The following is a 23,939-nucleotide window of genomic DNA, read 5'->3' on the forward strand; positions in this document are numbered from 1 at the left end:
GGTCCCCAAGAGGCATGGCACTGCCAAGGTCCTGGAGACCAAAATCGGCCCGGCCAACTCAATCTCGTCAACCCGAACCGACGCTACAACGTGGCCCAAGATGCCCAAACTGCCGCCGTTCGCGGCGACACAAGCCCCGCGAACCGGCCTTAACGGACCCACGCTGCGGGGTAGCAGCCCAAAAATGGCCTCAGAAATAATGGTGGTCGACGCCCCCGTATCCACCAGGAGGCGAACGTGCACCCCTTGCACATATCCTGCCACCGCTGAGGAGCCGGCAGCTGCCGCCACCATCCTATGCGCAAGCGCATCCCAGTGGCGGGTCTGTCTGGGCCATTGAGGGGGTGATGACGATGGTGCACCCGACCCTTCGAGGACAACCCCATGACGATGGGCCCTAGCCCCGCTAGATGCATGAGGTGAAGGGAGCGGCCGCAAAGATGATGCGTCGCGACTCGCCTGGGGCCCCGGACCCGATGCCAAGGAGGGTCTGGGAGAAGGTGGAGTCCCTTCTCCAAAGGCCCCCGGGGCATTCCGGCAGCCCCGCTCAATGGGGTCCCGCTGACCACAGCGGAAGCAGGCCACCGTGTCCGCCTCCTGTGGACGGGAAGGTCCCGGCCGCCCCCGCTGCTCCGGACGGCGACCACCCGCCCCCATTCCTCGACGATCGGGCATCGCCAGGGCCGCGAGGGTGTCCACCCCCTGAGAGGTGACCCCCCCGTCCGGCGCCGGGACCCCCGCACACGCCGCCATCTGAGGCCGTTGGCGGAGGGAGAGGTGCGCCTGAATGTTTTCGGCGACCGCCAAGGATGTGATCTGCCGATCATTGTTGATCGACAGAGCAATTCCTAGCTCCCTTGCCAGGTCAAGCAGCTTCCCCAAGGCCATAGAATCAAGTGCCCTGCCGTACAGGTCAGGGTATGCAGCCTGTGCCAGGGCCAGGAGCGAGCAGCGGAAGGCCAGCGGCAGTTCCCCCTCCTCCCGCCGCCGCAATGAAAACTTTAGCTGTGCGGTGGACGGCGGCTCAAAAACGTTGGCCATTTGGATATAGGCCGCCGGGAGTGTAGCCCGATTGGCCGGATGGATGGACTTGAAGGCCTGCAGAGCCCTTTCGTCCAAGCAGGTCGGAAGTGCCGGCAAGAACTCCTCCATGTACCAGCCGACCGACATGTATGCCGCGTCGAACCGGTCCTGGAAGGCCGACCAGTCGCCCCCTTGCGCGACAAATGGCGCAACGTCGGGTAACCGGCGCTGCCATTGGCCGCGCGGCGCCGCGAGGTGTGGAAGCCAAGCGGCACCTGCGGGCCACCCAGCGGACGCGACGTGGTGCGATGGTGGCAGCATTGCGGCTCCCGCGGGCCACGCCGAAGACGCGGAAAGGTGCGGTGGTGCTGCGGCCCCCATGGGCCACGCCGTAGGCGCAGCGAATTGTGGCTGAGTTGCGGCTCCCATGGGCCACGCCGTAGACGCAGCGAATTGCGGCTGAGTTGCGGCCCCCATGGGCCACGCCGTAGATGCAGCGAGGTGTGAAGGCACCTGCGCTTTCGCGACCCACCTGTCAGCGGCGGCGTACGAAGCCACGGCGTCGTCCTGCGACGCGGCGAGGGACCACGGCGTTGCCGAAGACGCGGCGGTATAATTCGGGCCTGCAGCGGCCCCCGCGGCCCACCCCGCCGGCGCAGCGAGGTGCGGGACAGCGGCCGCAGCCGCGGCAACCTCTCGCGACGCGGCGAGGCACCAGGGCGTTGCGGCCTCACCGGGCCACGCCGAAGACGCGGCGGTATGACACGGAGCCGCGGCGGCCCCCGCGGCCCACCCCGCCGGCGCAGCGAGGTGCGGGACAGCGGCCGCAGCCGCGGCAACCTCTCGCGACGCGGCGAGGCACCAGGGCGTTGCGGCCTCCCCGGGCCACGCCGAAGACGCGGCGGTATGACACGGAGCCGCGGCGGCCCCTGTGGCCCACCCTGCCGGCGCAGCGAGGTGCGGGACAGCGGCTGCAGCCGCGGCAACCTCTCGCGACGCGGCGAGGCACCAGGGCGTTGCGGCCTCCCCGGGCCACGCCGAAGACGCGGCGGTATGACACGGAGCCGCGGCGGCCCCCGTGGCCCACCCTGTCGGCGCAGTGAGGTGCGGAACAGCGGCCGCAGCCGCGGCAACCTCTCGCGACGCGGCGAGGCACCACGGCGTTGCGGCCTCCCCGGCCCACGCCGAAGACGCGGCGTTATAACACGGAGCCGCGGCGGCATCCATGACATGGGACGCAGGCACGGCGTGGTGCAGAGCCGCGGCATCGCCGGTGGCCGGCCCCGTGAGCGCGGCGACAGGTGGAGCCGCGGCAGCACCTGCTGCCCATTCCGGCGGCACGGCGATGTACGGGGCAGCGGGAGCTGCCGCTGCCCACCCCGGCGGCCCGGCGAGGACGGCACGCGCGTACTTACCCGGGGCCCCCCCGGCGGGCGCAGCCTCGGGGTTTTTTTTGTACCTCGGAGCTGGCAATCATATCTCATGCGTACTTCTAAGGTGTAATACCCAACTGACTGCCATTTGATCCTCCAAGGTCATCAAAATGAGGACTGCTTTCAGTTGGATAAGTGGCATAGGGAACTGATGCTGTCAGGGCCCTGAGTTGGCACTGATGATATCTGAGGATCAATCACCATGGGCAACCACCTGTGATGAAATCGGAGTTTCAAGTACAATTAGTTATCTTAGCTTGGTCACCAATGACTGCACAAAAAGAAAACCCCACCATATAAATGGGGTTTTCCACTTGGCTCAATCAGGCCATGAGAATGAACAATCTTTGTTTGATTGACAAGGCACGATCACTCTTTGCAGAGCGTACAACACGTGCGGACTCTGGGAGCACACGGTCAGGGCCGGCTTAACCCATGGGCTAATAAGGCACGAGGCCCTCATATTTTGTAGGCCCTCCATTCCACATTGAAGTAATAGCCATCGGAATTGTTTTTGCTTTTGAATTACGATGACATAATGACTTTATCACAGCCAAAGCTACGGAAAACAAATTGTTTGACGAAATAAGTAAGGGGTGAGTGATGTATTTGATTTTATGCTTTCGTCACTGCCGGAATTACTCTTTGGTTCTTTCGGTAAAGTCACGTAGAAATAAATAAAATAATAGAATACGACGTTTCGATTGCAACACAAGCAACCGTCATCAGGTAAGAATAAATGAGAAAACAAACCTAGTAAACATAGAAATATAATGCAATACAACACAAGGAGTCGGCTAACACAACAGTCAACACCCTACCTGGTTGATTACGTTCTTCCAAAGAATGCTAAATTTGAGAGAGACAAAACACAGACACGGAGACACACAGACAGACACACAAGCAGAGAGAGACACACACAGAGACACGCTTCTTTTCCCATTCATTCTTACCTGATGACGGTTACTTGTGTTGCAATCGAAACGTCGTATTTTATAATTTAATATATTTTCTTTCTACGTGACTTTACCGAAAGAACCAAACAGTGAGTGATTTATGTTTCATGAATTCACCTTCGAGTCGAATACACGTTTCCATTTCACATACGTGAATAAACAAATGTTTGACGAGCTCATAGTTTTTTTTCTCGACATGTAACACACAGTTGCATACTTAAACCCATCGCTCAAATTAGCTTCATGGCGTGCGCGGACTCGGTGCATGGAGAATTCTTGTCTCATCGGAGAATCGTTTGCGCACGATGGTGTAGGAGCGAGTGCATGGCGGACGGGGTGATACGAGCCAGGCAGCACCTCAAGCGATTCGAGTCCTTGCTGCAGCAACTGGCACTGCCTGGTCCGAGCCCCGACGCTCTGCTCAATCTCAACAATAACCTGGCGCGTCTGCTCTCCGACATCGCCACGAAGTACGTCCGCGTGCAGGGGCTGTAGCCCAGTCGATGATGCGTGTGTGTGTGCCGCTGTTCCACTATGTTTCGGCCGGATCGAGGGGGCTAAACGGGCGCGGCACGGGCTAGAGAAGAGATGGAGTGATGTGGTACAGGAGGCCGTGGAGCTGAGTGGACTTGCCGATGACTGGTACCAGCGGTGTCAAGATCGGCCTCTGTGGAGGAGGCTCGTGAAGGACGCTACTGGGCAGTTGGAGGCAGTCGCCCTCCAACAACAACGGAGGGCGGAGGAGCGACGCTCACAACAACGAGCGGAGCGCCGGGTGGCTAAAGCACAGCAAGTTGGCACAGTAGGGGGCACAGGTGGTGCATCAGCCAGTCATCTCAGTCTGTCGACCCGTGGCACCTGGGTCTGCCCCGTGACCTGCCAGCTGGCGTTCGACACTTCACGTGGCCTCAAGGTGCACATAGCCTGGCACAAGCGTCGTGGTGACGTCACCGCCACTTAGTGGCGAATGGCGGTTGTTCTTGTTGTTGTTGTTGCACTATCGCCACGGATGGTATCGTGGCAACGTTTCAAGGGCAGTGCACTTTGTCAACGCGTTCCGCTCGCGAACTTACGGCCCCATTCTGCCAAGCAAGTGGCATTACAGAAGAGGCGCTGCCACCCGATGCTTTCCTCACTTCGCTGACATGCTATTGGGAAGGATCACCCTTCAGATGCATTTGGATGCCCTGAAGATCAAAGCTGTGATTGTAACAGCGTATTAATTCTAGATTTGAAGCTTTCGTGACTGCAAGGATTCATACTCTCAGGTTTTTTCGGTAAAGAACCATCTTATTTGACAGGTACTATTCTACTTTACCGAGTGTTGACATCCCCAGAGTTTAACAGTACTGCTTTCTTCTTTTTTTTTATTATCAGCTAACACCGGCCACAACCCCAAGTAGATGTGCACCAATTGTTCTCTTTTAGCCCCCCCCACCGTTCCATTCCCTGGCTACCACATTCAGATAAGCCCCTCTCCCCCTTAACTTGTATTTAAGATCTTGTCTCTTGGAATTTTGCCTCACTTGATAGAGTAAATTTAGCTGTGACTGTCCCACCTGATGACGGAGACTTGTGTTGTCTCCGAAACGTCGTGATTTATTCTTTTATTTCTATTTTTTTTTTTTACCGACGTGACTTTACCGAAAAAACCCAAGAGTATTGTAACAGCGATTCGTTCGTTGGAGTGAGCGTCTCTCTGTAGAGCTCACCGTGTTTGGATTTCTGCTTCACGCTCTGTCGGTGCGTGATGGAACCTTCTAAAATTACTATAAAATGCCTTCACTCCTGCCGAAACTACTGCCGGTTTCCTATACCGGGGTTAAATTCACATCCGATAGCTTTCCATTTGCGTAAGTTTAATCCCACATCTTCTTACCCAATTGTCATCCAAATTGTCATGAATACGCTTTGGTTCTTTCGGTAAAGTCACGTAGGTATAAAATAAAATAGATCACGACGTTTCGGGCGCAACACAAGCGTCCATCATCAGGTGGGAAAGCACGGTCTGCTACTGAGGCAGACTGTTTTAAAAGGTTTGAAATGGGTGTAGCTCAAGGGTTATAAAGATGTGGCCGGGGCTAGTGATGTTAAAGTGAGAAATTAGCATGTAACTGGGCACGGAAATAGCTATGATAATGTGAGAGATTAGCATGAAATAACAGCTGACATAGGCATATTTGAATCCCAAATAAAATGTGACTATTTTTAGGCTTCATTTATTAGATGTATTTACATTCTGCACTTATTTTGTTCCTCTTGTTCAAGAAGCAAGCACATTCATTTGTTTAATGAATACTCATTGTATTGACAAACTGAGCTAATGGATCGTCAGCAGCAGCTGCAACAGCAGCATGCAACACACAAGTACAACACGTGCTGACAGTCACTTACAGCTGTGATCCATCTTTCCACCTCCTACGTGTGTCTTTTGTGCTATCATATGCCAGAGAAAGGACGGAAATAATCCATAGTAATTTGTGCTGAAAATAAAGATTTCACATTTGGACTTGCGCGCATCGGGAGTTTGCTCATAATTTTTATAATCAACCATAATTTACAAAAATCACTGCACCGTGTTAATTTTGCTAAAGTGAAATAAAGAGTGCACGATCCACACCATTAATTCTCCTTCTTGTGCTAACATCAGAAGCTGTTGACTCCATTGCAGCCAGTAGTTTACTTTAGAAACTACGTCTTGTTTTGTTGGCTCATGATTGTTAGCTGTCTAATATATAGCAGAGACAAAAGGCAAACTGAGGCATTGGTGGACATTCGGCATTCCTCTTGCGGGACTCAGTCTCTCCAGGAGACAATCCCTATTTACTCCAACTTCGATTTAACTTTGGAACCTACCAAATATAAATTGGGTGTTCAGCTTTGCCAGAGGTGAGGGACTTTGCAACAGGCGAGGGATCTAGCAGAAGGAAAATAAGTGAAGGCCAATGCTGATGGCATCAACAACATGGGCCACGATGTTCTGTATGTTTGCACTTCTTTTGCACCGTACGTAGCCAACCTGTGCTAATCGGTGGGTTGCGAGGGGGAGGACAACAAACTAACCACAAAATGCAGTTCGGTTCAACCGGTGGATGGAAAGACAACACAATACAATATTTACAAATACTTTTTTAAAAACACGGTTTAATGAAATGTACTGTCCGAGCTGCCCCTCCCCCTGCCCCCTTCCCCCATCGCCCCTCCCCTCCTTCCACATCCAACGCCCATCGGCGGGTGATTTAGAGGCAACGTGAGTTGAGCGTCGACAATTAGAGCCGTTAAAAATATTGTTTTCAGATATTTTATTTTATTTTTAATGATAGAATATAGTATTGTCATCAGTATGACATGCCTATACCAAGTTTGCAGTCGAACCGACATTGGGAAGACGGTTGAAATTGAGTTACAAGATTTGAGGATACAACAGACAGAGTGAGTTAAATAAAAGGGTGTAAAATGTTTTTAAAACATTTTTTATTTTAATGATATAATATAGTCTTGTCATCGGTATGACATAAGTATACCAAGTTTAGCATTCGATAGCACATTGGGAAGTGGGTAAAAATTGAGTTACAACATTTTTTTGAGGATACGACAACAGACGGAACGAGTTAAATAAAAGCGTGTAAAATAAAAACAAAAAATCAGTACAACTCTTGACATGCACCGGGCCCCCTGCGACAGGACGCTGGTGATGGAACGTCAGCCACCGCAGGTGCTCAAGACGCAAACCAAGTTTGGCTGCAGCCTGCGCTTCTTGGCCGGAAGCAAGCTGGAGCTGACGGGGAGCCTCCCACACGTGCACGCCACCATCGTGAGCGAGGCGCAGGCGCGAGCTCTCCACGTCGGACACCACCCACGCAAGTGAGCGCACGCAAGGTGGCAGGGGGGCGGTGCGCACGTGTTCTTGTGCGCATGGTTTAACGGCCCAATCAACACGAATCCCATACATTCTAGATTTGAAGCTTTCGTGACTGCAAGGAGTCATATTCTTAGGTTTTTTCGATAAAGTCACGTAGGTAAAAAAATAAAATTAATAAAAGTAAAATTAAAATAAAATTAAAATCACGACGTTTCAGAGGCAACACAAGCTTCCGTCTTCAGGTGGAACCGTCACAGCACGATTGCTGTATCAAGTAAGAGAAATTCCAAGAAAACCGTCCTTGTATATATACTGGTTGAGGGTGGGAGGAGCCAAGGCAGGCCCCTGGATCGGAGTTTTGTATTATTATTATTGTGAGGTTGGTGCGGCTGAAGCCGCTGCTAGGAATGAGCCTTTGTTGTGTAGACTGGTTGAACTGGGAGGTTCCAAGAGTTGTTAAGGCGCGGCTGCTGTAAAGGTGCGGCTGCTGTAAATGGGACTGAGCCTTTGTTATGTAGATGAAACAGCCCTTTGCTACGTTGCTGGGATTAATTATAGATTTGACCAGTGGCGGCTCCTGCAAAATCTCTCAGGGGGGGCAAATGTCTGGATGATTGATAAGGATAAGGTCCACCCATGCAATGGATAAATTAACAGCTTAAGCATGTAAAGGCAACTTCACTTCTTTAATATTAATGAAAAATAAAGTGACTCTTACAATACATCTTGTTTGTTTCTATACTCACTATTAAAACAAACCACTCAAGTTTCTTTTATTAAAGATTCCACTAGGTGGCGACAAATTATATTGTTGGATGAAACGTGCTTACGTATGATGACGTAAGCACGTATGATGACGTAAGCACGTTAGGACGAGCCCTCCCGGAAGCCATAGAGAATGCATTGCAGCGCCCCCGTTCGAAAAAAAACATCTTTGAATGTAAGTCTATGGGACCACTCGGGGCGATTCTCAGCTGGAGGGAAATCGCCTAAAAAGAGGCGGTACTCCACAGAACGTAGCATGACGCTGATTGGACTATATCCAGAGGCACAGTGACGGCTAGCGTGACTCTGTGGTTGAATTACATTGGTGGTGCGTCGCCCAATCGCCCTAATGAAGAAACCGCCCCTGGATTTGACACAGCAGTACGAATCCCATACAGTAGACGAGCAACTCCTTGCCCACAATGTGGGTCCCATGCTTCCGCTCGGGGCTCTTACCCCACCCTGTGCACAGGGAAATTATGTCTTCTTGGTTCTTTCGGTAAAGTCACGTAGAAGGGAAATAATAAAATAATAACAATAAATAAAATAAAGCATATTATGTTTTATTATGTTTTATTTTATTATTATTATAAAGTAAATAAAAGAAAACATATTATGTTTTATTTTATTTATTTTATTATTTCCCTTCTACGTGACTTTACCGAAAGAACCAAGAAGATGAATCCCTGCAGTCACGAAAGCTTTAAATCGAAAAATAGTATTTATTGTCCTCTTCTTGGTTCTTTCGGTAAAGTCACGTAGAAGGGAAATAATAAAATAATAAAAATCAAACATAATAAATAACAATTCTCACGACGTTTCGGCCACAACGCAAGCAGAAATTATGATATCTGCTAGCTGTTATCCGGAGTCATCATCATCATCAGCGGATGGACAGGCGAAGATGTGGGGGAGCTGGAGTGCGGTGGTTAGCGCACTGCGCAATGAAGCCGGCAAGCCGAGTTCGATTCCGGCTCACGGCTAACGTCAGTGACGAATATCAGAACCGGTCATAGGCCTTCCCCTAGGTCGACTCAGCTTTAAATGAGTACCTGGTGTGTAAACGTGAGCACTTGAGAGACAAAGGTGGCCAGGCATTATGTTGGCGACCCTACCCCTAGGTATTCATAGGTGCTCGCTAACAGCACTTGCCGTCCAACAATCTCTTGCAGTGCTTCATGCACTATGCAGCAATTGTCGTTACCTGGGTTTGATTTGCAGGCGACGAATGATTTGCAGCTGACGAATATCTGACCTGTTCCTGGGCCTCCCCTAGGTCGACTCGGCCTCAAATCAGTACCTGCGTAAATATGTACACCGAGGAAACAAAGTTGGTGCACCGTCTGCTCCACAGTGGCTGTTAAATATCCCGTGACATCATTTGAAAAAAGAGTGGCCCACATGTGCAGGCCTGAACTGCATCACCTTGTGCGCCACAGGGACAGCTCCCAATGGGGATCACCTGAGTTAGATCGCTGCAGGACAATGAAATGGTTGAGATGAGATACGATTTATAGCAATTAAGAGCCCTAGAATTGTAATCCTTATGGATAATGTCGTGGCACGTACAATGTGAACCTGTCCTGGCTCATGACGATGATGAGAGTGTGGATCTCCACGCTCAAGTGAGCGTGGAGATCTCCCCATCTGATCAACACATTTGACTTCCCGCAAAGTTGTGCTCAGCTTCAAATGAGTGCCTGGTGTTATAGGGAATCGTAATTCTATCGTGGTTTGACTGCTGCGCCGTATTACTCGTCACACATTTGTCCCTATTGAGATAAGTGCTTCTTTGTGAGCACCTATGCAAGGGAGAATGGCACAGGAGTGGTCAGTAGTGTTACCGCAGCCATGCCCAGGTGCCTTTGTCTCCAGTTTTGACATTGAGGCGCTAATTTTAAAGCGGAGGCAACGAAATTATATCCCGGGAACAGGTTTTCGAAGCAATTCGTGCAAAAATATGTTCTGGAGGTTTTGCATTGAGACACAAAGCCTCCAGGGAGGACGGACACACAGCGGTTGACCTCGTGCCCCTACTGGATATCCTTGAAAAAAAAGAGCTTCATAGCGTTTCAGATTTCTCCAAGATAAATAAAAATTCTGCTTCTGCTCCCTTTAGTGAGGTGAGCGGCGAAATCCACAACAACAATACCGTCATGGAGTACCAGCAGGGCTCGGGAGCGCTGATGGCAAACTTCCGCAGCATGGTAAGCGTGAGAGTGGCTGACCAAACCGTGTGGCCTCCAGACCATCTTCCATTCCGATTTGAAGCTTTCGTGACTGCAGGAATCCATATTCTTTGGTTCTTTCGATGAATTCACGTAGGTAGAAAATAAAATAAATCACGACATTCTTGGCTCATTATAGTAGTAATTCGCAATGGAGTAATTTTTTGCCATTACCAAATGTCACTAAAAGTAAAAGGAACCAACACATTGTGCAATGTTTTACTTTGTATTTATTTAGTCAACTGTGGTGCATTTATAATACTGTTTTTTTTGGGGTTAGATCATGTAAATATAAATGTGCCGTTTAACCCGCCACCACCCGACACAGCCAATTAGTAAGAATTGTCATGGAAACAGAACGTGCCAATTCATTATTAGTACAGCACACCGGTGTGTTGGAGAGCCAAGCCACAACATTTACAATCTGAGTACGGCATTTCGCCAGTAATTACAGCTAGCTTCATCAGGCGACAGTCAGATTTGTGGATAAATCCTCCTGTTTCGTTCCTTAAATAGAAGAATATATGTGATGACGTCACTTGTGAGCCCTTCTTGTGCGAAGGGGGGGGGATTTATTAATTTATATCAATTACAATGGGTATCCATTGCCGGTTGGGTTTTTCATATGGTAATCAATGTACATTATGCAAGGTACATTTGTGGTGGTGTTACAGTGTCAAGCCCTCTCCAGCCTCTAGTCCAGCTGGGTGCCACTACAATTAAGAGCCATCAACCCCACATCAAAAGGCTATGATAGTGTTTATCCCGGGTGGAAAATAACTCAGTCTATCATCCCTTTGGGGTTGATAGAAATGAGCACAACTTTGTGGGAAGTCGAATGTGTTGATCAGATGGAGAGAGTGTGAAAGTTCTATTGGCTTTGCCCACTTGCTCACTTGAGCGGGGAGATTGACATTCTCATCATCATCATCATGAGCCATGATCAATCCACTGCTGGATGAAGTATTCCCCAAGCCTTCGCTATCCCTCACGATATTGTGATGCAACAATTCACCTGGCATCTGCACACGCATGCTGATTGCATCACCGCTCCATCTGCCCAATTGACGTATTCTCAGATGTGTTCCATCCCTTGACTACCGGTCATCAACCACTTCTTGTGGCCATGCGTTACCCAGGCCCACTTACTTTTATTTACAGCTTAAATTACGTATTTATCCTCCGCACGTTCTCTAATCCACGGCTCCCCCTTTTATCTCTCAATGTGCGGCACAACACACGTACACATTGCATCCTAACAATTCACAATGTTACTGTGATCCTCCAGAATGTATCGTGTTTTTCTTCTTCATGTTCCCTTGTGTTCTTTGGTCTCCATTAGTTCGATTCTAATCCTTATTAGGGCCTCCTTAGACAACCTCCACAGTCATGTGATTGTCTCATGGGTTGTTACCGGTTTTCAATGGTACAACTGTCACACCGCGACTGATGACTCCTCCCTGCTGCTGCTGTCCGGTCTCAGCTGCTGAAAAAGATTCGACGCTCGGACCGACGCGGCTCAGAGTCGGTCACCGAGGAGAAGTTTGCAATCCTCTTCCAGGCGACGCTCAACACTGGGGACGGCGAGTTCATGCTGCACGCCCAGGTGCAGCACGCTCACGACACAGCCACAGCAACCGCACCCTTCAACCGCACTTTCCAACCGCACCATTCAACCACACCGTTCAACCGCACTCTTCAACCAAACCCTTCAACCAAACCCTTCAACCGCACTTTTCAATCACACTGTTCAACCGCACTTTCCAACCACACCCTTCAACCGCACTCTTCAACTGCACTCTTCAACCAAACCCTTAAACCGCACTCTTCAATGGCATGCGACAATCAGACGCTACACCCACAATGCCTCAACCACGGGGCACTGACCACACTCGCTGACCATTTGCCACATCCACTCACTCGGGCCGCACAAACTTAAGCACTCAACGGTGCATCAATTAAAACTGAAATAAATTCTTGGGCTCACAATCCACGCATTGAATCGTGCGTGTGAGAATCAATGATTCACGATTCATTATTTGGAAATGGCACGCTGACGTTACAATTAAGCCAATGAAGCGAACGAAACTTTCCGAGTGAGACACTAAGCACAAACAAAATGGCGTCCGGGTGTGGTACTGGCCTCACCTCTAGACTAATGAGGCAAGGTCAGGTCGAGGTACCACACATTTTTAAAACACATTTACTATGTTGAGTCAAATCTAAATTGTCTTTTTTTTATCGGGTTTACAATGTAGTGAGGGGGTCTTATATTTAGGCCTTATTAAGAAGACACATTGTTCCACAATAGCAATGCTAAATGCTCACTAACTGACACTCTGTGAGACTATGACATATTTGTCTGGGTGTGTGTCACGTGGTGTGAGTGTGGTGCGTATACTGCTCTGTGACAGCGAGCCCTTCGGCAATTCGCGTGTTCTCAAAGTCCACCTTGCCTGGCACTGTGATGACGTCACAGCCACTTAGTGGCAAATGGCAGCTGCTGTTGTGTGTGTGCACTGCTCTTGTGGGGAGGGGTAGTGTCGTGGACAGCGTGCTGCTCTACACAGCTGGCAACCCGAGTTTGATTCTCGTTCACGGCCAATACCAGTGACAATTATCTGGACTGGTCCTGGGCCTCCTACAGGTTGACTCAGCCTCAAATGAGACAAAGGCTGGCCGGCCACCCCCTCGTGTGCCGTGCCAGCTTTTATAGGTGCTCGCTAACAGCACTTGCACCCAAAGGATGTTAAGGCTATATGGGGAATCTTGCTGTTTGTGTGATGTGTATATTGCTCTGTGCCAGGTGCTGTCCTTACCTGTGGTGGTGATTGTCCACGGGAGTCAGGAGAACAACGCCACCGCCACGGTGCTGTGGGACAATGCCTTCTCCGAGCCGGTAGGTGTGGTTTCGTTGTCCACCTTTAGTTGTGCGGAGTTAAAATGTAACCAGGTTACATGTGGCACGTAAAATACTTACCCTACATAAGCTGAGCCACAGTGCCTTCAGTGACATTCGCATGATATTTCGTGTCTGCCTTGCAAAGCAGATTTCCTTTGAAATTTCTTTCTGAACAAGTAAATCATTTTGATTTGGTAATAAAAAAATGCAATCGACAAAATAATGAAAATCATTACAAAATTTGCCGCGTGTTCCCCGTTTATTCCTGTGTGCCGTGCAGCGCCGATTGCCCTTCCAGGTGCCAGAAGCGGTGCCCTGGAGTCGCCTGATGGCTGTCCTGGATAGCAAGTTCCGCTCGGAGGTGGACAGCCCCACGGGACTGTGCACCGACAGCGTGACCTTCCTCGCCCACAAGGCCTTTGGCTACTCAAGCGGGGCCGACGACCTCGCTGACCGCACCATCTCCTGGGCGCAGTTCAACCGGGTAGAGAGCAACACGGAGCACCGGAGAGATGTCCTGGTTAATGCCGATGCCAATCAGACTAAATCCACTCAATAAAGAAAACGTATTTTTATTTGACCAGGTAAAGCCCACTGAGATATACAGCTCTTTATCAGAAGTGAGCTGGCTATCACAAATGATAACCCAATGAAGTGGCTTATCACGTGGAAATGTATAGCTGCCAAATACTCTGAGCGCACGTTTCTAAATGTGGAGGGAAAAACCGGAGGACCCGGAGAAAAATCCACGCGACTACGGGGAGAAACATGCAAACTCCAAATAGACAGGCATCAGGGTCGGGATCCAACCTACAACCTCCTACATACCAGGCGAGGGAGATAACATCTCGCCACCACTACGCCAACAGTAATCACATCACCAGTACTTCAGGCAGCACAGTGAACAATCAGCAAGGTTGCTTTGCACTAGTGGTTCTGGGTTAGACCTCAATACCCATTTATACTGCTGCACGGGGGATGGGGCTGGAGGGATTTAAGAAACTTGCCTATTTCTTCAAATGCCACTTTGGGCGATCGAACTGACCACATCTGGAGTGCATGCTTAGTGTGCTAACCATGATACCATGGCAGAATGAATAATATATAATAAAAATATGTTTAATATTATAATATAATCATATATAATACCCTTCCTTTACAACCCGGAAAACTTCCATGAGTCTTCAGACCTTTTTTTCAGGAGCATCCATAGTTCTTTAGCATTTGGGCATATAATTTAAGTGTTTGGAGAAAACCCACACACAAATGAAGGGGTAGAACTAAAAGCTCCACACAGGAACATTTAAGATTCCATCGGTGTGCTGCCATCTCCTTGCTACCTTACAGCTCAAGCCCACAACAGCTGGTATTGCGACCCAGTCTCCCATCTAAGCACTAACCAGGTCCAACACCTGCTTAGCTTCTGATTAGAGAGATCTGATGAGATTGGGGACATTCACAGTGATTTGGCTGTCGGCTTAATGGACTTAAGAGTCAGGGTTGCCATTGACAAGTACAGACTGAAATCTCTCACCACCATTGTTATTCACACAGTTGTGCTTCAGAGGGTAAATTTAGAGGAGTAACGTTGCAGGCGATGGGCCCTTCTGCTGTCGTGCAGGAAAACCTTCCCGGTCGCACCTTCACCTTCTGGCAGTGGTTTGACGGTGTCATGGAACTCACCAAGAAGTACCTAAAGAGCCACTGGAACGACGGGTCAGTGTGCACTTCCTCGTAACGTCATTCCGCCAAACCGTCTGGATATTTCGGTTTTGTATGGTGTTGCTAAGTGGTTTATTTGGCGCGGCTTAGTCTGGTTTGTTCGTCGTGCCTAAGTCATGGTAAATCCAGCAGCGGATTGACCATGGCTATCGATGAGGATAATGAATTCCGCGGGCAAGCGGAAGCTCTGCTGGGCCTTCTGACGCTGCTCGTGCCGCGTGGGCTCCAGGGCCATCGTGGGTTTCGTGAGCCGAGCGCAGGCACAGGACATGCTGTTGTCACTGCCCGCGGGCACCTTCCTGCTTCGCTTCAGCGACTCCGAGATTGGGGGCGTCACCATCGCATGGGGGGCGCAGATGCCCGGTCAACCAGGTGAGCGGTTCTTGGAGGCCGAACATTTGTGCTACTTCACCCCCCCCCCGCCCCACCGCCTGTGTGTGGGATCGGTCTTTGAGTACGAGCGAGGGTCTTTTCCACTAACACTAGAGTTGGGTTATATGGGCAATCCTAATATTGGCGATATCATACGTATAAACATAGTGATGTTATAGCTACCGGTATCACAGCTACTGTCATTGCAAGCTGTGACGGGTATCGCTTAAGAAATGTTGCATTGGTATTTGCCAATTTCGGGATATCTGTTTTCAAATATAGAGTAACGTAAACAATATCTGGCACTAGCCAACATCACGGTGTTCCCTATATCGAGCAATAAATGAACATTTACACAACTTTGAGATATTGCGATCCTAGAATTTATCAGGCAATATGCAATCTTATAATATTACTACTCACTCACTGATGTCAAAGCAATATATCTCACCACGATGCCCCTCTCGGAAAATTGTGTTTATTGGATGAAACTAATTGAGACTAATGCTCATTCATTTCAGAAAGTTTTTTTAGCCAAGATCACTTTGACCCCCCAACCCCCTGCAAACAATACCACATCTAATAATCATCACCACCACCACCACATAGCTGTATTTCTCACTAAAGGCGGAATTGATTGGTGAGCATATTCAAAGGTTTAAATAGTGGCATGAGGATATCTTGATGGGACAGTGGAGCATTACCTCGTATCCAGTGCTGGGAGAATGGCCGAATTGCCAAATGCTTCCATAAAGGTGCCCCCTGTTTGCTAGCACCCTCCCCGCATGCCACAAATAAGGGTGACTCACAGCTGGTGGTAACAGTTATTTTTTTACCAAGTTGCCACGACGACGAGATAAGTGCTTTATGATGCTTTTGCATATTTTTCCGAGGGTAATGTGCTCAGCCTTACTTGAGTACTTGGGTGGTGTGTTGTGCTGACTGGACCACCCCACTCTCGTGTCTTGTTGTCGGCCTTCAAAGGTGCTCGCCATCAGAACTTTCCCCAGCAGTGTGTATCACGACATGAGAAATCTTTAACTTTGTAGTCAGCGGTGGTGCAGTAGTTTGCACAATGTTCTATAGTTCTGGCGACCTGCCAAGTAAGATTTGCACCTGTTCTTGCAACACCAGCCCATCGTGGGCCATGACAGAGTTGCTCATTAACAGCACTTGCCTCAATGGTGTGTATAGCTATATGGGGAGTCTTTGTCATTTTGTGTGTCCGTATGGGTTCTAGATTTGAAGCTTTCGTGACTGCAAGGATTCATACTCTTTGTTTTTTTTTCAGTAAAGTCACGTAGGTAAAAAATAAAATAAAATAAATTAAAACAACTAAAATAAATCACGACGTTTCGGGCGTAACACAAGCATCCGTCATCAGGTGGGAAAGCACAGTCTGCTGCTGATGCAGACTGTTTAAAAAAAAAACGTCGTGATTTAATTTAGTTGTTTTCATTTAATTAATTAAATGTTTTACCTACGTGACTTTACCGAAAAAAACAAACAGTATACGTATGGGGTTTGTCCAGAGCCGGATTGAGGCACGGGGGGGGGGGGGTTTAGGGGCTGCAGCCTCCGCCAGCTGGAGGACCTCCAGAGATGAAGTGAAAAGTTATTTCGTTTGTGAACGCTGAATTTTAGCCTTGTAAAAATACTATTTTATTTTTCTTTAACTTTGTTTTCCTTTTCAAAGCATTACTGGGGGAGCCTCACAGTACCTGTAACCCAGGGGCCGACACAATCTTAATGCGGCCCTGGGTTTGGCCGGTAGATGTCATGGATGCTTGTCCTATCAGGACCTTTGGCACATGCTTTATTTGAAGTTCTCTCTGTGGTTTTTGGATCATTAGATCTATTAGTGGGGGGGGGGGTGCAACAAGCCCCTCGTACACACCCTCATTCGCCACTGTGATAGAATAGATGTGAGCATGCCATGAGGGTAATCATCTGATTTTAGCCCTTCCCCCAGTGGCAATGCTCACTACACACCACAGTGTTTATATCTGACACCACAAGGAAGTGGGGGATGGTTGTTTTTCCAAGCGCTAGCCTGGGCTATAAAAAAGTGCACATAGCCTGGCACAGGTGCTGCGGTGATCTCACCATATCTTAGTGCAGCGAATGACGGCTTCCGATGTGTGTGTGTGCTGTGCGTATAAGGGGGAGCGGTGATGTAGCGGTTAGCACGCTGTGATACGAACCTGGCGAAGTGAGTTAAATTCCTACTCACAGCCAACACCAGTGACGATTATCTGAACCCGTCCTGGGTCTTCCCTAGGTCAACTTAACCTCAAAACGAGGCTAAGTCGACCATTGCAGTTGACCAGGGTTAAGTCGACCATTGCCGTGCCGGTCTTGATAGGTGCTACTCACTAACAGCACTGATCCCAACGTGATCTTTGTGTCGTGCGTGTACACGACAGGCGAGCGGATCGTGTGGAACGTGAAGCCGTTCACGGCGCGCGAGCTGGCCATGCTGCCCCTGGCTGACCGCGTGCGGGATCTGGACAGCCTCCAGCTGCTGTACCCGGCCCGGCCCAAGGACCATGCTTTCGCCAAGTACTACAGCCCGCCGCGTGAGTACCAGACTCGTGGTGCTGCCACGTGCCCCATGAGCGGCACCCGGCACTGGGCATCACTGTGTTCGCAAAGTTCCGATTTTTTTTTTCTTTTTTCTAGTCTAGACTATGCAGGGTGTGTGGGAAAGTACTGAGTGAGTGGGTGAGTGAGTGGGTGGGTTAGTGGGTGAGTGGGTGAGTGGGTGAGTGAGTGAATGAGTGAGTGGGTGAGTGAGTGGGTGAGTGAGTGGGTGAGTTAGTGGGTGAGTGAGTGAGTGGTGAGTTAGTGGTGAGTGGGTGAGTGAGTGGGTGGGTTAGTGGGTGAGTTAGTGGTGAGTGGGTGAGTGAGTGGGTGAGTTAGTGGGTTGGTGAGTGTGTGGGTGAGTTAGTGGGTGAGTGAGTGGTGAGTTAGCGGTGAGTGGGTGAGTGAGTGGGTGGGTTAGTGGGTGAGTGAGTGGGTGGGTTATTGGGTGAGTGAGTAGGTGAGTGAGTGGGTGAGTGAGTGGTGAGTTAGTGGTGAGTGGGTGAGTGAGTGGGTGGGTTAGTGGGTGAGTTAGTGGTGAGTGGGTGAGTGAGTGGGTGAGTTAGTGGGTGAGTGAGTGTGTGGGTGAGTGGGTGAGTTAGTGGGTGGGTTAGTGGGTGAGTGGGTGAGTGGGTGAGTGAATGAGTGAGTGGGTGAGTGAGTGGGTGAGTGAGTGGGTGAGTTAGTGGGTGAGTGAGTGAGTGGTGAGTTAGTGGTGAGTGGGTGAGTGAGTGGGTGGGTTAGTGGGTGAGTTAGTGGTGAGTGGGTGAGTGAGTGGGTGAGTTAGTGGGTTGGTGAGTGTGTGGATGAGTGGGTGAGTTAGTGGGTGAGTGAGTGAGTGGTGAGTTAGCGGTGAGTGGGTGAGTGAGTGGGTGGGTTAGTGGGTGAGTGAGTGGGTGGGTTATTGGGTGAGTGAGTGGGTGAGTGAGTGGGTGAGTTGTGAGTTAGTGGTGAGTGGGTGAGCGAGTGGGTGGGTTAGTGGGTGAGTTAGTGGTGAGTGGGTGAGTGAGTGGGTGAGTTAGTGGGTGAGTGAGTGTGTGGGTGAGTTAGTGGGTGAATGAGTGAGTGGTGAGTTAGCGGTGAGTGGGTGAGTGAGTGGGTGGGTTAGTGGGTGAGTGAGTGGGTGAGTGATTGGGTGAGTGAATGGGTGAGTGAGTGATTGAGTGGGTGAGTGAGTGGGTGGGTTAGTGGATGAGTTAGTGGGTGAGTGAGTGGGTGAGTGAGTGGCGAGTGGATGTGTGAGTTAGTGGCGAGTGGATGGTTGAGTGAGTGGGTGAGTGAGTAGGTGAGTGAGTGAGTGAGTGGGTGAGTGAGTGGGTGAGTGAGTGGGTGAGTGAGTGAGTGAGTGGGTGAGTGAGTGAGTGGGTGAGTGAGTGGCTAAGTGAGTGGGTGAGTGAGTGGGTGAATGAGTGGGTGGGTTAGTGGGTGAGTGAGTGGGTGAGTGAGTGGGTGAGTGAGTGTGTGGATTAGTGGGTGAGTGAGTGGGTGAGTGAGTGGGTGATTGAGTGGGTGGGTGAGTGAGTGGGTGAGTGAGTGAGTGAGTGGTGAGATAGTGGTGAGTGGGTGAGTGAGTGGGTGGGTTAGTGGGTGAGTTAGTGGTGAGTGGGTGAGTGAGTGGGTGAGTTAGTGGGTGAGTGAGTGGGTGAGTGAGTGGGTGAGTGAGTGGCTGAGTGAGTGGGTGAGTGAGTGGGTGAGTGAGTGAGTGGTGAGTTAGTGGTGAGTGGGTGAGTGAGTGGGTGGGTTAGTGGGTGAGTTAGTGGTGAGTGGGTGAGTGAGTGGGTGAGTTAGTGGGTTGGTGAGTGTGTGGGTGAGTTAGTGGGTGAGTGAGTGAGTGGTGAGTTAGCGGTGAGTGGGTGAGTGAGTGGGTGGGTTAGTGGGTGAGTGAGTGGGTGGGTTATTGGGTGAGTGAGTGGGTGAGTGAGTGGGTGAGTGAGTGGTGAGTTAGTGGTGAGTGGGTGAGTGAGTGGGTGGGTTAGTGGGTGAGTTAGTGGTGAGTGGGTGAGTGAGTGGGTGAGTTAGTGGGTGAGTGAGTGTGTGGGTGAGTGGGTGAGTTAGTGGGTGGGTTAGTGGGTGAGTGGGTGAGTGGGTGAGTGAGTGAGTGAATGAGTGAGTGGGTGAGTGAGTGGGTGAGTGAGTGGGTGAGTTAGTGGGTGAGTGAGTGAGTGGTGAGTTAGTGGTGAGTGGGTGAGTGAGTGGGTGGGTTAGTGGGTGAGTTAGTGGTGAGTGGGTGAGTGAGTGGGTGAGTTAGTGGGTTGGTGAGTGTGTGGATGAGTGGGTGAGTTAGTGGGTGAGTGAGTGAGTGGTGAGTTAGCGGTGAGTGGGTGAGTGAGTGGGTGGGTTAGTGGGTGAGTGAGTGGGTGGGTTATTGGGTGAGTGAGTGGGTGAGTGGGTGAGTTGTGAGTTAGTGGTGAGTGGGTGAGTGAGTGGGTGGGTTAGTGGTGAGTGGGTGAGTGAGTGGGTGAGTTAGTGGGTGAGTGAGTGTGTGGGTGAGTTAGTGGGTGAATGAGTGAGTGGTGAGTTAGCGGTGAGTGGGTGAGTGAGTGGGTGGGTTAGTGGGTGAGTGAGTGGGTGAGTGATTGGGTGAGTGAATGGGTGAGTGAGTGATTGAGTGGGTGAGTGAGTGGGTGGGTTAGTGGATGAGTTAGTGGGTGAGTGAGTGGGTGAGTGAGTGGCGAGTGGATGTGTGAGTTAGTGGCGAGTGGATGGGTGAGTGAGTGGGTGAGTGAGTGGGTGAGTGAGTGAGTGAGTGGGTGAGTGAGTGAGTGGGTGAGTGAGTGGGTGAGTGAGTGAGTGAGTGAGTGGGTGAGTGAGTGAGTGAGTGGGTGAGTGAGTGGCTAAGTGAGTGGGTGAGTGAGTGGGTGAATGAGTGGGTGGGTTAGTGGGTGAGTGAGTGGGTGAGTGAGTGGGTGAGTGAGTGTGTGGATTAGTGGGTGAGTGAGTGGGTGAGTGAGTGGGTGATTGAGTGGGTGGGTGAGTGAGTGGGTGAGTGAGTGAGTGAGTGGTGAGATAGTGGTGAGTGGGTGAGTGAGTGGGTGGGTTAGTGGGTGAGTTAGTGGTGAGTGGGTGAGTGAGTGGGTGAGTTAGTGGGTGAGTGAGTGGGTGAGTGAGTGGGTGAGTGAGTGAGTGGGTGAGTGAGTGGGTGAGTGAGTGGCTGAGTGAGTGGGTGAGTGAGTGGGTGGGTTAGTGGCGAGTGGGTGAGTCAATAACAATCTGTGGAATGTTAGTCAAGTCTTAGTCTTTCAATTTCATGTCATCATCATCATTAAATATAAAATGCTGACACTGTGACTAGTGTCGTTTAGTCACCATAGTGTATATATATAAATTACTATTTCCAGTGTTAAATATCAGCATTTCTTACGTCAATGACGTAGTAAAATCGAGAGACGAAGCCTCAATTACAGTTCCACGCGTTGACTAATCTTAGACAAGAAAATAACACTTTGAATGCTGATAATTGTTTTTTACCCTTTTATCTGGCAACAAAACTGACACCTTTTTTTACAAGGAGTCATGTTTGTGTAATATCTTCAATAATGGCAGGAGACGAGTTGACGGGGCAGCACTGTTTATTCACAACGGTTGCACATGTAACAGTCCCAACCGAGATAACACCTATGTTACGCGTGCCTGACTCGGCCACGCACTCCGTCTTCCCCGTGGGGTACGCGTACCTAACTCTGCCTTGCACTCAGGCTCTCCGGCTACGCTCTCCCCACGGGGAGCTATCAGACCCCTACGCACATCCGGCTCGGCCCGCACTCAGTCTCTCCCGTAGGGTACGCGTGCCTAACTCTGCCTCGCCTCAGGCTCTCCGGCTACGCTCTCCCCACGGGGAGCTATCAGACCCGCCTTGTCAGGCCACGGGTCTCGACCACTGAGTTACACAGCCCGGCCCTTACAAGGGCGTCGGGCCGTGAATCCCAAGGCCTCGCCTCTGAGCCTCACAGAGCCCCGGCCCTTACAAGGGCAGCGGGGCTAGGGGTCCCAGGGCCTATCTCTTCCTCCGTCTTCTGTCTTCACCGGTTACCAACTCCCCGAGTGCCCGCGCGCATCGCCTTACATAGCCCTCCGCTCCCGAGGGGGCGGAGCCTATGCGGACCGCGATGTGAGCACCCGCTTGCGGACCGTGATTTAACCACCCACCACGCGCTGCCTCACGATCCCCCCTGCCAGCACGTATCACCACTACATCTGCATTGACCACAATACCTGCGGTCGGAATGCAAACAAAAACACAACTCTGATAATGTATGCACTGTCCTTGAAATTGATTGGTCCACACCCGAGACAGCTTTTCTTAGAGCCTAGTCTCACATGGTGTTGGACCAGATGACCCTAGGCTCTAAGAAAAGCTGTCTCGGGTGTGGACGAATCAATTTTAAGGACAGTGCATATATTATCAGAGTTGTGTTTTTGTTTGCATTCCAACCGCAGGTATTGTGGTCAATGCAAACATGACTCCTTGTAAAAAAGGTGTCAGTTTTGTTGCCAGATAAAAGGGTAAAAAAACCAATTATCAGATTTTGCTACTGGCAAAGGAGGTCCCAATGGTGTACGTTGAATGCTGATGAAATAAACACCGACCACACGCCCTCAGCAGTGACATGAAGCAGAAGGCCAGCAAGGTGCACGTCACGATGAACAAACGCTGCTGCCTCAGCGGATGAGGGCTTTGTTTGATTATCTGTGTCTGCAGAGAGTTTGGGGGGGGGGGGGGAAACATAACCCAGCAGTGTTAACAGGTGTCCATGTTTTTTTTATTATCATCAAATCACTGTATCATAAATAAGCGACATATAACCCGTCAGCTTCATGGCTGTGCTTGAGAAGTCGGGGTGGCATGTAGCAAGAATTACGTCTTTGTTTCCACACGAAAAACTTTCCTCATAGAATTCAAAACTCTTTTCAGGAAGCCCTGCGTTGGATGTCAGTCCAGTTGCTGGAGCACCCTCACAGCTTGGAAACATAAACGTACTTGCTCTGCTGCCTTCAACAGGCACTTTGCTACTCCATCGCTTGGTGTCTCACCATACATCCATGGTTTTTGTTTGCATCACAACATTGAACACTCAGCCCAGCGGTGCAGAACATGCGCAAGATACAAGTGAATCCGTGCCACAGTAGAGGCTTGGCTTTGTTTCCCATGCATTGACTCTCTCTCTCTCTCCATGTCAATTCACAGCGGGAAATAATCTGAATGGATACATTGTGCTGGGCATCCGCCAGGTGCTGCCAGGGTAAGCCACTGCTTCTGCGTGTGAATATGCCTGGGCAGTCCACGTCACATCTCCACTGCATACCAGACCTGTGCTACTCACCACTGCTCACTTACACAAAAAAGACAAAGATCTCCGTATAGCATTAACAGACTATATATTCTTGGTACTTTCGGTAAAGTCATGTAGAAGGGAAATAATAAAATAATATATAACAAACAATCTTTTTTATTTTTGTTTTATATTTATATTATTGTATTATTTCCCTTCTACGTGACTTTACCGAAAGAACCAAGAATATTAATCCCTGCAGTCACGAAAGCTTTAAATCAAAACATTAACAGACTGTTGGTAATGTTAGTGAGCACCTACGAAGCTCGGCACAGCACACGAGGGGGTGGGTTGCCAGCACCACGCTCAGCCGCCTTTGTCTCCCTAGTAGCGATGTTTACACACTGCACCAGGTACTCACTCACTTGAGGCTGAGTCGACGTAGGGGAGGGCCAGGACCGGTTCAGATAATCTATCACCGGTGTTGACCGTGAGCGGGAATCGAACCCGGGTAGCCGGGTTCGTAGCGCAGAGCGCTAATCGCTACACCACCGCTCTGTGACACACACTTCATCCACAAACACACACGAACCGGTCCTGGGCCTCCCCTAGGTCGACTCAGCCTCAAATGAGTACGTAGTACGGTGTTTAAAAACATCGCCACTAGTGAGACAACAGCGGCCGGACATGGTGTTGGCCACCCCCCCCCCCCCCTCGTGTGCCAGAGTGCCGGCCTTCACAGGTGCGACTCGCTAACAACGCTTGCCCCAACAGTCTGTTGAAGACTACACGGGGGACCTTTGTCTTTGGAGGGTGTGTGTGT

At 50.2% G+C, this 23,939-nt stretch overlaps 1 protein-coding gene across 1 annotated transcript in view; it reads left to right on the forward strand.

Annotated features, from left to right (window-relative positions):
- LOC144934226 (signal transducer and activator of transcription 5A-like) overlaps positions 1 to 23,939 on the forward strand; it is a 37,741-nt gene that overhangs the window by 13,550 nt on the left and 252 nt on the right. Inside the window, exons 4-13 of the mRNA XM_078859839.1 lie at positions 3,727 to 3,882; positions 7,097 to 7,276; positions 10,159 to 10,246; positions 11,751 to 11,873; positions 13,074 to 13,166; positions 13,450 to 13,653; positions 14,791 to 14,885; positions 15,121 to 15,263; positions 17,690 to 17,842; positions 23,032 to 23,086. Coding sequence (XP_078715965.1) covers positions 3,727 to 3,882; positions 7,097 to 7,276; positions 10,159 to 10,246; positions 11,751 to 11,873; positions 13,074 to 13,166; positions 13,450 to 13,653; positions 14,791 to 14,885; positions 15,121 to 15,263; positions 17,690 to 17,842; positions 23,032 to 23,086 — 1,290 coding nt within the window. The remainder of the gene's footprint in view (positions 1 to 3,726; positions 3,883 to 7,096; positions 7,277 to 10,158; positions 10,247 to 11,750; positions 11,874 to 13,073; positions 13,167 to 13,449; positions 13,654 to 14,790; positions 14,886 to 15,120; positions 15,264 to 17,689; positions 17,843 to 23,031; positions 23,087 to 23,939) is intronic.

Source organism: Lampetra fluviatilis, chromosome 1 (genome assembly GCF_964198595.1).
Source record: "Lampetra fluviatilis chromosome 1, kcLamFluv1.1, whole genome shotgun sequence".
In the NCBI taxonomy this organism is placed as follows: domain Eukaryota; kingdom Metazoa; phylum Chordata; class Hyperoartia; order Petromyzontiformes; family Petromyzontidae; genus Lampetra; species Lampetra fluviatilis.